At 41.4% G+C, this 13,504-nt stretch overlaps 1 protein-coding gene across 1 annotated transcript in view; it reads right to left on the reverse strand.

Moving 5' to 3' along the window:
- LOC141264640 (transmembrane channel-like protein 2) overlaps positions 1-13,504 on the reverse strand; it is a gene marked incomplete at its 5' end in the record, with an annotated part of 316,798 nt that overhangs the window by 113,566 nt on the left and 189,728 nt on the right. The window contains 2 exons of the mRNA XM_073676913.1: positions 1,962-2,150; positions 6,098-6,245. Of these exons, the coding sequence (XP_073533014.1) occupies positions 1,962-2,150; positions 6,098-6,245 (337 nt within the window). The remainder of the gene's footprint in view (positions 1-1,961; positions 2,151-6,097; positions 6,246-13,504) is intronic.

The following is a 13,504-nucleotide window of genomic DNA, read 5'->3' on the forward strand; positions in this document are numbered from 1 at the left end:
TCTGACAAAGTGGACTAAGCTAGGGCCAGGGGGTGCCTGATGTGGCATGGCGACCCCTGCTTATCAAAGTCATGACTAGCAGAGGCGTTTGCTGGGCCACAAATCTTACTTGCCACTATGCTCCTCACCTCATTCATCAAGTTATTGAGATAACTTGGCATCTTAAAGACTAACCATCGCTTTCATTTTTTTTTTTTCATCAGGGAAAATAAATATTCTTGTACCGTGTTAGCCAGTAGATAGAAAAATATTTAGTTTTGAGAGTCCTCAGTGGTTGATACCTTTTAATGGCTAACTGAAAAGATGGTAACAAAGTGCAAGCTTTCGAGACTACTCAGGTCTCTTCTCTACTATGCCTGATGAAGAGACCTGAGTAGTCTCGAAAGCTTGCAATTTGTTACCATCTTTTCAGTTAGCCATTAAAAGGTATCAACCACTGAGCACTCTCAAATCTAAATATTTTTTTTCATCATAAATTAATAGTACACTTGAAAATAAGCAAATTGCAATATATCTTATTAAAGAAATACACTTCTTTCTCCTCCTGGACTTATCGTTCATTCTCAAAATTCTGTTTTCAATGAATACAGATTTTCCCATTACAGAGATAGGAGATGACAGCTGGTGCTCATAAAGTTCTGTAGTTAGCTGAAATGTGTAGTTTCAGGAGAACTTGCAACAGAATGTCTGTGTTTACCTCTACGTCATATGTGACACCAGAACTGCCACCCCTATGTGGGGCCATTATACTGTATGGAGGACTATGTGAGATCCATTATACTGTATGGATGATTATGTGAGGCCCATTATTCTGTATGGAGGACTATGTGGGGTCATTATACTGTATGGAGGACTGTGTGGGGCCCTTTATACTGTATGGAGGACTGTAAGGGTGCTATTATTCTGTATGGAGGACTATATGGGGCCCATGATTCTGTATGAAGGACTATGTGGGGTCCATTATACTGTATACTGGTTGGCCTGCAACTTTGTACAAGTTTTTCATTTTGACCTTTTCTGTGTTTAACTTTGACATTCCTGCTCTAGATCATCCCTCCTCATCCCCACTCCCATTTCCATATTATTATGCTTTGGTTATATAGCGCCATCATAATCTGCAGTGCTTTACATACTTTATCATCGCTGTCCCCAATGGGGCTCACAATTTAAATTCCCTATCAGTATGTCTTTGGAGTGTGGGAGGAAACTGTAGAACCTGGAGAAAACCTACGCAATGGGGAGAACAAACAAACTCTTTGCAGATGTTGTCCTTGGTTGGATTTGAACCTAGGTCCCCAGCGCTGCAAGGCTGCAGTGCTAACCACTGAGCCACCGTTCTGCCCATAATCTTCACTGAATGCAGATTTTACCCATAAATTGAGAGTGAAAGCTCCATCCATGAGGAGAAAGAAGCAGATTTCTCTGATAAGAAATATTACAAAGTTGCTTATTTTCATGTGTATTATTGTTTTATGGAATAAAAATTAAAATGACAGTTACTCTTTTATGACTTTATTGCCAGAGCCATAACTTTTTCTTTTATTTTTCCAATATTTTAGCTGGGCTAAAGCTTGTTTGTTTGCATGACAAGTTGCATTTTTTATATTATTCAGGTTAGATAAATGTTCTAAATCTAAGATGACATTCAACATTCTGTTTATAAGGGAAAAACTCAGGATAAGTTAATTGCACAATGTAATTTTGGGTGCTTGCAATCAACACTGGGGAGGGAAGTAATTGCATATAAATTTACACAGCTGGTATAGAACTCCATAGTAGCTGTATAATTTTATACGCAGTGAACTCCTCCAAAAAGTGGCTAAAGGTGGTAGCTTGCCTCACTGTGTACCATGTTTCTCTTCTAGAAATTCTCTCTGTAAGAATTAGCATTAAACCGAAATAATGGAGACTTTATATGATAATCATTCAAGCTTTTTGCACAAATCGTCATCTCATTTTACCTCATTTCTTTCATACCAGCCGACATTCTGCATCTTGGAAAATGTCTGTGAGCGCTTAACAACAAAGTAGATAAGATAACCACTCCCGCACAAGCAGCATATTATCATTACATTGGCCAAGACCCGGAGGAATCTCGTAAGATGAATGTTTTCATCCTTATGGCTTTCCTCTTCATCTACAATAGATTCCTAAAGGAAAAAACACAAAGTACAAAATGTCATTAGCTCTTGCAGAGAAAATGAACAAACATACGCCACGTCAACAAAGCTCAAGAAAAAATATCCCTATAAAAGGATTTTACACATTGCTTGGATAAAATCATCATCTTAGTTGAATAATATAATATCTTACCCTGCTTAAAAAATTAATATATTGCAAAGTAGCAAGACTTCTAAATTATGTAACCAAAAGAAATAGGTGAGTTTAAAGGTCAAAGAAAAGTGACATTAACACATTGAGTCCAAGCTCTAGAGCTTTACAAAATATTCCTATTTTTGCAATGAAACGGGTTGTATTGTTTTTTTTTCAATTTGTATAGAATCAGGCAAAAAAAACTGTAGGGAAGTTTATTAAAGGGGTCGTCAGATATAGATGTATAAAAATGTTTTAGGCATGTATGTACTTAAAATAAAAAATGGTGGCACATTCACCTTCCGGCACCACTACGGATCCAGTGCAGGCAACTTCAGAGATCTGCGCCAGCTCCGAAAGCGATGCCCACTGCACTTGTAAGTTAAGGGGTCGCTTCAGATGACTAGAAAAGCGTGTCATCAGAGAAACATCTGCGGATGTGGTCTTCTGGTTAACGAACTGCTGCAGCCAATCACAGGCTGTAGTGGTCTGAACGAAGCATCGCTCTGGAGCAGGCATAGATCTTTGGAGCAAACTGTTCTGGATCTCTAGGGGTGCTGGAAAGGGAGTATGCCATTGTTTTGGTATATTAAGCGCATACATACCCAAAAAAAAATTATATATAGGGCAACTTCTTTAAGACTGTGATATGTTACACTGGTCTTAATAAAAAGCATGCTGGTCTGAGATGTGCCTGATTTTTTAAGAGGTGCACTCATTACATGCACTTATGTCTCTTAATTAATTAGGTGCATTGCATGCTGTGCATGAGCCAGAGATAGAAATATGATTTGCACTATAAATTTTACCATTTTTTTTCCATTTTTTTTTGCTAAACTTCGTCCACATTTTAGAAAAGTGACGTGAGTGGCAGTGAAAGGTATAAATGATGGCAGACGTATAACATGAGCCATAATTTCTGACTTTTTTGCATCAGTTTCTATCTTAGCCGCAATGATAAATGTCCCTTTTGTCTCTATATGAAATGGGAGGCATAGGGAGGTACAACAAGGCCTCATGTATAAACAGACTGATAATTCAGTAATTAAATAATGACTGGAGATGAATGGATCATTTGAAATTCAAATCCGCTGGCTTCGCTGAATTTTTCAAAAACATGTAATTCATGGCAAATAAATTTGCTGTCAATTTAAATTTTGCAAAGCCACTTATTGAAAAGCACTCTGCGGTGTCCTAGTAATATATTGAATTACTTTTGAACTTTTTAAAGCAAACACAAAATTATTAATATCCAAGTGACGTAAATCTTTCTGGCCAGGGGAAACCAAATGGTAACCAACAGCCCATTTAACAGCACACAACAGTATCAGACTTTTTAAACTACTTATCTTGTAAAATTTGTCCAAAAATTATCCCTTTATGGGAACAGATGACTCTTTTGCTGGTGGCCTGTATAGGACTATTATTCAAGTATTTCAACAAGAAGGTGTGCAAAAAAAAAACCAATGGTTAATTGTTTACTACACGTATACTTTGTGAGGTAGACATTTACGTTTAGATTTTTCTTTTGTCTTTAAAAAGTAAAACAAAACACAAAAAGGGAAAATAAATGCAGAAATATATAGCTTATGGCTTGTCCATCTCACAAGCCAGGAAGCACAGTTTCTCTGACATGCAGTATTTTTCTTCAGTAGTAAATATAGGATAGAAAAATGCTGATATGAAGGTTCTGTACTGAAGTATATCACAGATCAATCAACTCACTGTCACTTTGGCTCCGCAGGACCAGGACCTCCCTATTTCTTTAACATTTGTATTATTATTCACAGACTGAAACTACCACTCCCATTTTCAATGTGCTTCAGCACTACAGTAGTACACCGCAATCAGATTTTGGCATTTTTTTTATCCTTATGTGTATTGAGCTGTGCATTTGACCTCCTATGTCCAGATTGTAAAATACTAAAAATGGTTGCTGCTTTCCAGGCCCTCATATTTTATGGTGGCTGTGATAGTCCCACCTGATTGGCTGCATAATACCATGTGATGTGATGGCTGCCAAGTACTATGGGGAAGATTGCACAACCACGTCTGCTGTCATGAGCCTGCTCTCTGACTGATGCAATCTTCAGCAGGTGTGAAATAGTGTTGGGCATTAATTAATTATTTTTTTCCGATCCTTGTGAATTGAATTGCCAATTGTTTGAATTTGCTGGAACCTGAGAATTTCAGAAAATGTGACTCCTAGTGGATTCACAGCAGATCAATCCTCTCTCACCTCTAATAAAGACTGAATGTGACAAAACTATGAATTATTAATGATAATTATTTATAAACCAATAATTATTATATATGGTACCTTTCTAAAGTATTCCAGTAAGCCATCATAGCAGATTCAATTTGGAACCACATTCACACAGTACCATGCTCAGCAACTTTGTAAACGCTCTCTTATCTACAGCTCTGCACAACTCTGTACATTCTTGGTATTGCAGCTCAGCTCCTACTTCCTTCAATAGGAGCTGAACCACAGTGCCTGAGAAAGGCTACTGAAGTGACCGCAGGCAAGGCCGTGCATTGATATCCATGATCTGGCCCAGCAAGATCCCCACACACAGACTCTACCTTGATAACCGTATCTTTACTCGTATACATTTTTAACACAGCAAAGAAAAAAAACAATAAATGACAACCGTAAATATGCACAGTAATAACGTGTACTGATAAGCTGACCCTCACTGTCCCTACTCACACGTTACCAGTCCTTTACTCCAGAAGGATGTGTCCCCCGTCGCAGGCCTGTCTGTCTTTGCAGGAGGGCGTCCCAGCCGGAAAAAAAACAGGAACAGCAGAATTCGCGGAAAGAAAGGAAGGGATACTTCGGCCTCTCGCCAGAGGTCCCGCTTACAGTCTCTCTGATCCGGGTAGAAGTTCTGGTGGGTCCCCTTATGTAGTCCACACTCCAGTAGCAGGGAGTATAACAGCTGAATCCTTCAGCAGTGCAGGAGCTGGGGAAGGCTCCGAGAAAATGGTGTCAGATAGAAGAAATCACGTTGAGAGTCTCTCCTGCGCCACACACGAGGGCCTGCACACCGTCCTGGCTCTTTTCACAGACCACAGTAGACTCTTCGCGCGCTTTTTCCTGCTTCCCACTTTGGTCACGTGACTCTCTAGGGCGGGACACAGGAGGCTCAGTCTTTTTCTCTGTCATCACACCCTGCGCAGGTGCAACCTCTGGCCACAAGGTGGCAACATCATCCTGTGTAATCACTTCTGTAACAGGCTCTATATCAATTATCACAGAACAGCCAGAGCCGGCCAGCTCACTACCCTACTATGCAGTGTAAAGAGCCACGCTGTTCCAGCTCTATACACTGTTTACATTTGATCGGTGCTGCTGATTGATGGAAGTTCCAGGTGTCAGATCCTCACTGATCTGTTATTGATAACTTTTCCTTACCATCAATATCTAAATTGGACAACCCCTTTAATATTAACCCTTATATTGTACATAATGGTTGCTGTACTCCATAGAGAAACCAATTTAATGAAATAGTTTTGCTATATTAAATGTTCTCAAATACTTGTTTTATTTCAAATGTGTAAACTTCTAGTATTCTAAAATTGTGTCCCTAATGACTTAATCACTTTGCTGCTCACATCAACATTTCAACTGAATAATGGGTAAACTGGCAATAAAAATTGATCTTAACGGTGACTTGTTAGCTTCATTTACATTAATGAAGAAAAGTGAATTATGTTCTGTATTGATGTCAAGTAATCCTGCCACTAGGCATCAAGACTAATGGGATTCTGGTTTTACCTTAAAGCTGGTAGTTATGGATGCAAATTTGTTATCTGCTGTCTCGGGGTTTCCTATTAAGTAATCCCAACTTGTGAACATTTTAAAGCTGAAATTATAATTTCCATCATCTCCATCACCTGTACTTTCATTGGCATTACTTGCCATCCTGGAAGACAAAACATCACATTAGAGATGTTAGAATAATAAATCTATTAGAAGATTGTGCATTGAGAAAATCAAAGATCTGGTCCATTAAAAATATCACTGCATCTATATGCCACCGCCACTAGGTCCAAAAAATGCTCCAGCTGTCTTTTATCGCCACTAGGTGGAGATTATCAATAAGTGCTTCATGCAGCGCTCTTTAGAAAGCATCTCCCGGTGGCAGCAACAGGCATCTAGAAAATCATACTGTAGTTTACATTTCTTATGTATTTTTCCCATAAATATTTATGTTTTGCATCTCATGTTACTCTATTAAAATATAATTATATCTAATAAATAATCAATTGTGTTTTATTGAATTAAGTTGTACATTAAGAATGGTACAAAACACTCTAGCTTCTTGTTTATAGGCTTAGAATATGAACATTCCTGGAGTCCTATACATTATGCTTTCTGTCTGCATGCAGATATCAACAATTGCTGCAATTAGACCCCGATACATTCACCGCATACTATTATCCGTAAACAAATAATTCACATCCTGTAGCGGACGCTTTACTCTCCAATTCTATTAAAATATTCATAGACAAACTCGACAATTGCAGAAAATGACAAACAAAATATATTTGCTACACTTGAAGGCATTGCTGTTCAGGTTTTCTTCTACTTAGGAACGAGCAAACCAGTTAATAAAAGCTGCAGGAAAAAGATGTTCTCTGCTACAATAAGACACCAGGTTAATGAGAACTGCAAAACTAAGCTGAATGTTTAGAAAAATGAACAGGAGGTACACAACTTTAAAAGTCACTTGCATTGATTTCCTGTCTAGTTTCCACCCTCACTCCAAAATATAAACTCAGTCACTTGGTAATTTGGACGCCTGTGATAAGTAATTTACATTCTAGTTTAGTCTCTGCAGAATATGCTGGATTTGGAGGCATAAAAATAAAAATTTTGTTTTTTCTATTACAGTGGATGAATAAAACTGGGTTTTGAACATAGGTATGGCACGAGTACTGATAAAACAGGTGTCAACATTGTATTTCCTAACATATTATTGGTACATTTCATTCACTGCTGCCCCACAGAATTGAATTGAGCGATTCTCATGGTCTTCAGCATTCCCTTTATGCGATATACCAAAAAATACTAAATAGTAAAGCAACTTTCTAATAAACAATGCAAAGAGTAAAGCTGTATTCTGGTTGGAAATGCATAAACCAACTTATGAGCATGTTGTTGCAAGTCATAAGTGGTGTTTTCTGAGAGTATAATACAGGGGTCTCAAACTTAGCCAGGTAAATGGGCCGCAGATAGAAAAATTTTGAATATGAAGGGCCATGTTCTTTGCGGGCGAAAACTACGTTTTCAGAGATACCATTATGTTTCTATATGAATTTTTGCTCATTTTTTTGTTTCTGGCGTGTTTTTTATTTTTTTTTAATGATGTTTATCATATAGGTAATACTACAGATCTTCTTTACTTCCATTTTTACATTTTTGGTGATTATGTAATTATGTAATTATGTTCCTTGTCCTGTAATAATTAGTGTTGAGCCACCCCCGTAGTGTACGAGTTCGGTTCGTCAAACACCCGTATGTTCGCCGAACTGTTCGTCGAACACCTTCGAACACCGTTAAAACCAATGGCAGGCAAACAAAAACACATAGAAACACATAGAAAACACATAGAAAACACTTCAAAGGTGTCCAAAAGCTGACAAACTGCTCAGAGGACACAATTAACACATGGAAAAGTGACAAGTACATATAATCATGCGAAAAGAAAAGAGGTGGTGGAGTAAAAGGAGGGGGAGACACAGATATAGGCATGTCATGCCCTTCTAAAACCAAAAAAGTGCGAAGCCAACACAGCCAGTCCGTTCCTTGCCCGTGCGACCTCCGTGTCGCCGGGTTTGTGCCAGAGCTACGGTGGACCCTTACGGTCAGCCCCCCTCTCCCAATACTGGTGCCTGTCCGCTGGTGGGTCGAGCGAACCCCCCTGTGGTGGAGGCAGGTCTAATCTTTTTAATTTAAATTGTCTCTCTAATTTGAATGAGTACACTTTAAATCCTTTTACAAGGATCTATTGGTAATTCCAGCTCCAGTAGCGTCCACTAAAGCTGCTGCAGTTAAAATGCTTTTATAAGGATCGAGCTTGGCGGTCAGCCGCAAGACGTCCTACCGCCAGTCCCAGCCCCCGTGCCTTGGAGTGCCTCCCCGATGCTCTTCACTGAGTGTCCCGGGGGCCCGAAGCATTTCTTTTGAAAAAATTAAGTGTCCAAACTACAGGTGGTGTAGCTTGCTTAACAGCTGGGATAGTCCGCTGACTAGCAGACACTGCTACTAGGCACAAAGTATTTCCTGGGCTAGATGCAGTTAAAAAATTGTAATTAGATACTCTCGTTGGATGCTGATAAAGCATTCCATAGAGTCTCCTGGCACACCATATATTATTCTCTTAAAAAGCTTGGGGTAGGGGTCTAGGGGACCCTTTTATAGCCAAAATCACGGCCCTGTATCGCAATACGTCACCTAGGCTGAAGATAAATGGAACATTTTCATCACCTTTCATAATCACCAATGGGACAAGGCAGGGATGTCCTCTGTCCCCTCTCTTATACATCCTAGTGACGGAGCACCTGCTCTCATCAATTCGCCATAACCCCAATATTAGGTGGATTGAGGTGGGAGGCACCGAGTACAAGTGCTCTGCATTTGCTGATGATGTCCTAGTATATATCACTCAATCACATATATCCATCCCTGCTGTTATGGCTGAAATAGATCACTTTGTTACATGGTCAAATTTTAAAATCAATGCAGCGAAGTCTGAGGCCCTCGATGTCTCCCTCCCCAAATTCATACAGGATTCCATCCAGTCCAACTTTCCCTTTGCCTGGCCCTCACAGGGTATCAAAAACTTAGGAATTCGTATTCATATAGACCTCTCCCATCTATGTTATCTTAATTTTGGGCCCTTTATTGAACAACTCCATACAGAACACGGTTGGCAAGTTATAACTGTAAGATTCACTACGTGAACCACTGGTGTTTTGTGGAAAAGCACATGTACACTGTGTTCCAAATTATTATGCAAAAAGTGTTTAGGAGTGATAAGGTAAGAATTTTTTTGTTTGTCAGTTAAACTCATTGATGGTGATGTGTGTCAGGGCTCTTATATCACTGTAAGCAATTGCAGACACCTGTGCTAATTAGTTTGGCAGGTGTGTCCAATGAAAGGCAAGACTACTTAAGAAGGCTGTCTCACATTATTAAGCAGCCTACATTTTCTGCCAAAATGGGAAAGAAAAAGGATGTGTCGGCTGCTGAGAAGCAACAAATTGTGGAGTGTTTAGGTCAAGGCATGACTACAATCAACATTGTGCGATGATCAGGATGAAGTGTCTTGGCAATCAAGAAGTATGTAGCTGATTCACAGTACACACGTGTGCGTGCTGATAAGGGCAAATTGAGGATTCTTTCCTACAGGCAATTACGTCAGGTTGAAAGAGCAGCGGCAAAAAAGCCTTGTCATAGCAGCAGACAAGTTTTTGAAGCTGCTGGTGCCTCCAACGTCCCCCGAACAACAAGATGCAGGGTCCTTCAGAGGTTTGCAGCTGTGCATACGCCATCCTGTCGACCTCCTCTATCCACTTCACACAAGCAGAAACGGCTCCAGTGGGCCAAACAATACATGAAGACTGATTTCAAAACTGTTTTGTTCACGGATGAGTGCCGTGCAGCGCTCGATGGTCCAGATGGATGGAGTGGAGGATGGCTGGTTGATGGACACCCCACGCAAACACGGCTACAGCGTCAACAAGGAGGAGGTGGAGTAATGTCTTGGGCTGGAATCATGGGGAGAGAGATTGTCGACCCCTTTAGGATCCCTGAAGGGGTAAAGATGAACTCCATAATGTATGTGGAGTTTCTCAAACAGCACTTCCTGCCATGGTTCAAGAAGAAGAACTGTGTATTCCGCAGCAAGATCATTTTCTTGCATGATAATGCCCCGTCTCATGCTGCACATAACACATCAGCATCTCTGGCTGATATCGGCATGAAAGGGGACAAACTTATGGTGTGACCCCCATGCTCCCCTGACCTCAACCCCATTGAGAACCTCTGGAGCATCATCAAAAGGAGTGTCTATGATGGCGGGAGGCAGTTCACATCTAAGCAACAGCTCTGGGAGGGTATTCTGTCCTCATGCAAAACAATTGAAGCAGAAACCATCCAAAACATGACAAATTCAATGGACGAGAGAGTTGAGAAGCTCCTTTCGAACAAGGGGTCCTATGTGCACATGTAACATCACCTAGAATAAAGTTTTGAGTTGAAAACTGTTTGATATCAGTTTCCTATAACCTGCTAATGCTTATAATTTCAAAAATGACCATTTTTTTGTTCTTTATTAAAATGAAAAGGTTGATCGAAGAGTATGGGGGATCTAAGAGTGTGGCAACCCAGTAGTCAGTATTATTTCGAATTCTGACAATCTGAGGGTCATGTTGCAGGTAGTGCAGCAAGAAGGCACTCATGTGTCTTGCGCATCTAGGAGCCCCAAAATTATTTTCCGGACCAAGATACAGATAAACATGATTAGTAATTTTAAATCTGGTGGAGTTTAGTATAGATGGCCTAATAGAATCAGTACTGCACACTGCTACAAGGCCCAAATTATTTTCCAGCCAAGATACAGATAAACATGATTAGTAATTTTAAATCTGGTGGAGTTTAGTATAGATGACCTAATAGAATCAGTACTGCAAACTGCTACAAGGCCCAAATTATTTTCCAGCCAAGATACAGATAAACATGATTAGTAATTTTAAATCTGGTGGAGTTTAGTATAGATGGCCTAATAGAATCAGTACTGCACACTGCTACAAGGCCCAAATTATTTTCCTGCCAAGATACAGATAAATATGATTAGTAATTTGAAAGCATAAAACGGTTGGTGAGGTGATTTTAACAAATCATCAAGCTTTTACTCTCCCCAGGATGACACAGGGGTAGAAAAGTCCTTTTCGGATCCATGATTTGTTCATCTTTATGAACGTGAGTCTGTCTACGTTATCAGTGGATAGCCGTGTGCGCTTATCTGTCAGCACACCACCAGCAGCGCTGAACACACGTTTAGACAGAACGCTGACTGTGGGGCATGACAAGATCTCCAAGGCGTAAGTGGCGAGCTCCGGCCATTTATCCAGATTCGAAGCCCAAAAAGAGCAAGGGTCTAGTGACACAGTCATGACTTCAATGTTTACTTGGAGATACTCCTGTACCATCGTCTCTAGGCGTTGACTATGTGTCAGACTTCTTGTCTCCTGTGGCCTTGCAAAGGATGGGCTAAAAAAGTGGTGAAATGATTCTGCAAAATTGATGTTACCAGCAGATACTGTGTTTCTGTTACGTTTTAAGTGCTGAACACTCGACGGTCCCACGGTTGGCAAGTTGGAACTGTGAGATTCACTACGTGCACCACTAGTGTTTTGGGGAAAAGCACATGTAAGATTCTGCAACAGTCTCTGCTGATACTCCTGCATGCGTGCATCTCTTTCTATGGCAGGAATAATTTCTGAAAATTTACTTTTGTAGCGGGGATCTAACAGTGTGGCAACCCAGTAGTCAGGATTATTTCTAATTCTCACAATTCGAGGGTCATGTTGCAGGTAGTGCAGCAAGAAGGCACTCATGTGTCTTGCGCATCCAGGAGCACCAAGTCCCTGTTGTGATGGTGGCGACGTAACAATCATGCTTCCTTCCTCTGCCCTCTCCCCCCAACCTCGCACAACAGAAATGCGATCAAGGTCTCCCTCTTCTGATGAGTCTTCCATCAGTTTGTCCTCCACTTCTTCCTGGGCTCCTGCACCTTCCTCACTAGTTTGGCTGCTACCATGCGCCCTTGTAAAACCATCTCCCCCACCCTCACATGCCTGTGGCCTTGGTGCTGCCGACCGTCTGGACCTTGCAGATGTTAGCCCTTCCAAATACAACTTCTCCTCCTCTACTTCCTCCACCTCCTCTTGTGCCACCACCAGACTCCGAATTCTGTTTAACATGTGCTCCAGCATGTATATCACCGGAATAGTCATCCTGATAATGGCATCGTCAGCACTAAACATCTTCGTCGCCATTTCAAAACTGTGCAGAAGGGTGCATAGGTCCCTGATCTGAGACCACTCCTCCAGCGTGATTTGCCCCACCTCTGGATCTTGTTGGCCCAGGCTATACGTTAGAACATATTGCACCAGGGATTGTCTGTGCTGCCACAGTCGCTGCAACATGTGCAGAGTTGAATTCCACCGGGTAGGCACATCACATTTTATCCGGTGAAGTGGCAGGCCCAACGACTTCTGTAGAGATGTAAGTGGCAGAGCTGCGGGATGCGAACAGCGGAAGTGAGCACACAGCGACCGTGCCCTGTGCAGAAGGCCATCTCGTCTGGGATAGTGGGCTAAAAATTGCTGGACAACCAGGTTCAACACGTGAGCCATACAAGGCACGTGTGTGACATTGCCCCGGCGAAGGGCCGCACCCAGGTTTGCAGCATTGTCGCACACGGCCTTTCCTGGTTTCAGGTCCAGTGGAGACAATCATTCATGAAACTGGTTCTCCAGAGCTGACTACAACTCCTCAGCTGTGTGACTCACATTTCCCAGACATTTCAAAGTAAAAATTGCCTGATGACTAGTGTTGAACCACCCCCGTAGTGTTCGAGTTCGGTTCGGTTCGTCGAACACCCGTGTGTTCGCCGAACTGTTCGTCGAACTGTTCGTCGAACACCTTCGAACACCGTTAAAACCAATGGCAGGCAAACAAAAACACATAGAAACACATAGAAAACACCTTCAAAGGTGTCCAAAAGCTGACAAACTGCTCAGAAGACACAACTAACACATGGAAAAGTGACAAGTACATATAGTCATGCGAAAAGAAAAGAGGTGGAGGAGTAAAAGGAGGGGGAGACACAGATATAGGCATGTCATGCCCTTCTAAAATCCAAAAAGTGAGAAGCCGACACGTTCAGTCCGCTCCTGCCCGTGCCACCTCCGCGTCGCCGGGTTTGTGCCAGAGCCACGGTGAACCCTGACGGCCAGCCCCCCTCTCCCAATACTGGTGCCTGTCCGCTGGTGGGTCGAGCGAGCCCCCCTGTGGTGGAGGCAGCTCTAAGCTTTTTAATTTAAATTGTCTCTCTAATTTGAATGAATACACTTTAAATCCATTTACAAGGATCTATTGGAGGGCAAGTCT

The sequence above is a fragment of the Phyllobates terribilis genome, unplaced genomic scaffold (assembly GCF_046119375.1).
Source record: "Phyllobates terribilis strain yellow unplaced genomic scaffold, ASM4611937v1 Scaffold_4__5_contigs__length_816908805, whole genome shotgun sequence".
NCBI lineage: Eukaryota > Metazoa > Chordata > Amphibia > Anura > Dendrobatidae > Phyllobates > Phyllobates terribilis.